The sequence below is a fragment of the Sinocyclocheilus rhinocerous genome, unplaced genomic scaffold, assembly GCF_001515625.1.
Source record: "Sinocyclocheilus rhinocerous isolate Xijiao unplaced genomic scaffold, SAMN03320098_v1.1 scaffold206, whole genome shotgun sequence".
NCBI lineage: Eukaryota > Metazoa > Chordata > Actinopteri > Cypriniformes > Cyprinidae > Sinocyclocheilus > Sinocyclocheilus rhinocerous.
The window spans coordinates 22,064-27,174 of record NW_015647488.1 but is presented as its reverse complement, the minus strand read 5'-3'; the positions used below and the strand labels follow the sequence as shown (position 1 = coordinate 27,174).

At 36.3% G+C, this 5,111-nt stretch overlaps 1 protein-coding gene across 1 annotated transcript in view; it reads right to left on the bottom strand.

Moving 5' to 3' along the window:
• LOC107709251 (N-terminal EF-hand calcium-binding protein 1-like) overlaps positions 1-5,111 on the bottom strand; it is a gene marked incomplete at its 5' end in the record, with an annotated part of 27,574 nt that overhangs the window by 1,711 nt on the left and 20,752 nt on the right. Inside the window, 4 exons of the mRNA XM_016513689.1 lie at positions 1,245-1,357; positions 3,423-3,476; positions 3,990-4,066; positions 4,534-4,655. Of these exons, the coding sequence (XP_016369175.1) occupies positions 1,245-1,357; positions 3,423-3,476; positions 3,990-4,066; positions 4,534-4,655 (366 nt within the window). The remainder of the gene's footprint in view (positions 1-1,244; positions 1,358-3,422; positions 3,477-3,989; positions 4,067-4,533; positions 4,656-5,111) is intronic.

Here is a 5,111-nt window from a genome sequence, read left to right as displayed (position 1 = left end):
GGGGGGGGGGGGTGCTTGTAAGATTTGAAGTACACTACAAGTGCACACTTGATACAAATAAGCACACTTGTTTGTCACAAGAGTTATGATACTTTTTTTTATTTTTTTTTTATTTATGGAGCGCTAGTCCACATTCACTATTACTTAATGTAAAAGAGCAGTGTGAACATTCTACAGAACATCTCATGAGGGTGAGTAAATGATGTCAGCAAAATCGTTTTTGGGTGAACCATTCCTTTCATTAAAGGGTTAGTTCACCCAAAAATGAAAATTATGTCATTAATTACTCACCCTCATGTCGTTTCAAACCCGTAAGACCTTCGTTCATCTTCGGAAGTAATTTTTTTTTCTTTTGCGCACAAAAAGTATTCTCGTAGCTTCGTATAATTATAGTTGAACCCCTGATGTCACATGGATTATTTTACAGATCTCCTTGTTACGTTTCTGGACTTGGGAACATTTCAGTTGCGTTGCTGTCTATGCAGGGTCAGACAGCTCTCAGATTCCATCAAAAATATCTTAATTTGTGTTCCGAAGATGAACGAAGGTCTTACGGGTTTGAAACGACATGAGGGTGAGTAATTAATGACAGAATTAAACATTTTGGGTGAACTAACCCTTTAACAAATAATTAGAATACTGGTAAGCCATCAAATCCTTCAGACAATGTTCTTGGCATAAAAGGTTGTCAGTGAAGCAAGTCAATTATTTAATAATACAAAACCGAACTCTTTCCCACTGTTAATTAGCCAATTAGTAAAAGCCAGATTAAACCAAACAAATGGTCCACCTTTATTAGACAATGCTGCAGAGAAAACAACTGCTACATAATGTGATCACTGACATTTTTTTGATGTCTGAGTTAAAAGTCAAACCTGGACTGAGGGCTTGTAAACACACGGACACATGCTCAAAGAACAACGCAATTCGTTCACGGACCACTGTAAGCTTGCTGACGTTACACAGGCTCTGCCACGTGAGCAACTGGATGTCTTATCTTAAATATTTCTAGGTTTAATTGGATTATAACAGTAATAATTACAGTATTTCTTAGACACCACGCATGCAGAAAACAACAGCCTCCAACTGTAAAACGAAACATCCAATTCATCTAATTCAAACACATGGATTTGAATTTTGAATACTGATCGCTTGGAGAACTGGCCTTGACTGACCCCTCACAAACAAAACTATATGCAAATGCACCAGACATTCACCCAGATGCCGTGGCGGTGTGAACTCACTGGAGGCAGCCAGTCTGGGTGCTGGCGCAGTCCATGTACTGCCGGAGAGCCAGACGAAACTCCTCCACTTCCTCCTCCAGCACTGAGAGCTGCCTCTGAACGATCAGGATGTGCTGGGAGGGAGGTCACAGAAGGGGCAGCAGTCAGAAAACATGATTCATATAGTATTTGAACCAAGCGTTATTTAAAAAAACTGTGCGAAACTGATCCTGGATTGGTTTTCTCTTGCAGTACATGAGAGGGTTGAGAGGTAATATAAAAAACTATTATAAAATATTAGTAAGGTCTGTCAGATTTTTAATGTCTTTTATGCCCACAAAGGCTGCATTTATGTGATCAAAAACAATAAAATTGTAAAATATGATTATAATTTAAAATAACTTTTCTATTTGAATATATTGTAAAAATGTCATTTCTTTCTGTGATGGTAAAACTGAATTTTCAGCATCATTACTCCAGTTTTCAGTGTCACATGATGCTTCAGAAATCATTCGAATATGCTGATTTGATGCTCAAGAAACATTTCTTATAGTCAATGTTGAAAATATTTGGGGGCTGCTAATTATATTTGTCATTTTCCAGGATTCTTTGATGAATATAAATTAACTGCATTTATTTGAAATATAAATCTAATCTAATAGGAATCTTAAATGTATTTACAGTCAGTTTAAATCAATTTAATGCATCCTTGCTGAATAAAAGTATGAATTAATTTCAGACCCCACACAGGTATTTGTGTGTGTGTGTGTGTGTGTGTGTGTGTGTGTGTGTGTGTAATAATAATAATAATAAAAGTTATTTATTTACATAATAATTATTTTATTTATTATACAGAACTTTTTGAGTCACAGTTAAGAGATGTCAGATCAACACTATTCCAGAATGAATCCAAGAGGGTCAAATAGGGTTTGATGGGGACGGATTAAAACATGACTAAAACATAAAATTCCCACCTATGGTGCTGTGACTCAGACTGGTGTGAGAATAAAGAGAAACCCCTCAGGTCTCGAGCGTCAGGTAAAGTCATGAAGACGCGCGTCATAATAGCTGCTTTTTATAAAACAAGTTGTTGACAGGTGAATGGGAGCTGAAGAGAACAGGACGTGAGAGTTCGTACCCTGCAGGACATGGTGACCTCTCCACGGGCCCTGTACTATTGCCATTTCCCATCTTTCACTAACTAACTCTCTCTACAAATACACCCAGAGGAAAATGCATTTTGTTTCAATGCTGTTTGTGTGTAATGCATCCCAATCTATAATATTCCCATATTTATCTGCTACAAATGAATGTAATGTCAAGTAGAAAGAGTTTCCTTTGTAAGTATCCTCACATCAAGGAGATCTGTTTTGAACAAAATCAGTCCTATTAACATAAAACACAGCTGAAGTAAGACTTGAATGAATGAAAATATCAATGAAATCAATGAAATAATACAGATGAATTAGCAATGCTGAAATCGTTATTCCATGCATACAGTTTGTGAATGTCACTGTCTGTTTAGATAACCGACAAATGACAAATTGATGAGAGACTATTTAACTTCAGCCATGAAATAGAGTTTCATAGACCATAGAGAGATAAATGCTTCCTCATTTGGATGTATGAGAATGTGAAACATACGAATGCAATAAAACAGACCTGAAATATCGCTCATTATAAACTGACTGCTACAAATCCCAGAAAGATCACACATTTGCTTGTGCAAAGGATGTTTGCAAGGTGTTCATAAAAGCCTTGTGAAATAGGATGGGAGTCTTATTTGAAAAAGGAACTACTCATTTGTGTGTAATTTTATGCTTCAGCATGTCCAATATAATGTTGTATTGTGTCTCTGTCGGAAGTCATGCACAACTGTGTTTACAGCCAGTCTCCCCAGGGGTCCGGGTACCACTCTTCTCCTGGCGTTCACAAGCACAGAATCACAGACATACAAACCACCTATTTATAGTACTGTATGTCGACATCATCTTGTGAGCCTCAGAGAAAAGCTCTCTCAAAGTACTGTGCAAAAGATGGCAGAGGAAGAGTGATAGACGGAGAAAAAAGGAAATCAAAAAGAATAACTTGGAACTAGTTTCTCGATCCCCATTGTTTCCTAGACGGCAGGCGTCTGTGGTCTCTGTGAATGATTTTCTGAGAATACAGTGACATACAGGGTGACCATAAATGACTTACTGATTTGGTGGAACTTCCCAACACCTCTTCTTCCACCGGCTCCAAACGCAGTTCCTATGAAAGAAACACAAGCCATTTTGTGTTCATTTTGTATTTTGCATTCAAAAAATTAAACCTGCTTTTAGGAGAATAATTTTTTTAATAATAAGTATATTTTAAGGATATTTTACCTCAAAATTTGTATTACCGTAATGCAAGAAATATAATTCATATCAGAGTAATGCGACAATCTCGTTCTCATTACTGTAATTGTTTTTTTTTTAAATTTCATTATTCTCAATAGTGATTTTCATTAGATTCTCATTAGTATAATGCAATATTGTTTTATTTAAATCAGCAAACATTAAGGAAAGTAGAATAATTACTACCAGGTGTTTTAAAATAGCTTTAAAATAAGCTTAAAGCTTAAATAAAATTTTATATTTTATAATATGACTATATGACTTAAGACATATTCTTGACAGGTTTTACCCTCAAATGAATTGTAAAGTTAGAAGGATGATTGATGACAGAGAGAGAAAAAGCATTATAATGAGAAAGACAGAAATCATTTGTGTAGCCTGTTGCCTTTTTCTCAAGACGGTCGATCAGCTTTTGCAGTCTGTTGATCTGAGTTATCCATTGATTGTCCTCTTCATACAGACCTGCAGAAACACACAAATACAGCTCTCTCTCTTGCTCTCTTGCCATAATGCTCTAGGACTGAATGTAACGGAGTTGGGATCAAATGAACTGTTTTGGGAGAGTTTATTTTGGCAGTGTGTTTTATCACATGCTCTCTAAAGAATTGCTTTTACATTTTTTTATGTCCTTATCAAATTTTCTATCAGGAATATTCACTTTTAAATTGTGTCAAAATTCAAACTATATAGAAATAATAAAATGGAAAAAGAATCTATTGAATAGCCATATTACTACAATAATGTAATAATTTAGTTCTCTTTAAAAGGTCCTAGACTGTCCTCTTCTTTCTCTGGAGTCTCTCCCATAGTCGTTCTTCACAATCCCTCCTACCTAAACTTCTTTCCAGATCTGCTGTCAGCTGCATGCCCACTGGGTGTGCGTATGTGCCCTTTTCTTCCTCCAGAACACTGAGGCTCATAATAATCACCTGAATTGACAAGGTTCAGAAGTGGGTTGTTCGGAGACAAGCTGTTATTCCTTTGAAGTCTTCGATTAGATCTCCTTCCTGACCACTGAATAGGCAGAACCTCTGGCTTCACAGGCCCCTGTCTGTGATCAAGACCGCACACACACAAACACACAATGCAGATGCTCAGGAATGAGAGTAACATGTTTTTTTCCTCATATGCTCATCTCTTTATAGCTGCTGATCATTCTGCCCAGGGAATGGGAGGTCAAAAATAACTATAAACATCATATATGGCTGACTGATAAATATCCTTCAGTAATTTAACACCCATCAGAAGCAATAATTTGCAGAATAGATTTTATATAGTACTTTATACAATAGACTGATTTCAAGCAAGCGCTTTTGAAGTATTAAAGGGGTCATATGATGCTTTTTTAAAGATCATTATTTTGTGTATTTGGTGTAACAGAATATGTTGACATGCTTTAATGTTCAAAAAACACATTATTTTTCAAATACTGTACGTTATTGTAGTTCCTCTATGCCCCGCCTCTCTCAAACACTTCGTTTTCTACAAAGTCCCTCCTTCAGACAAG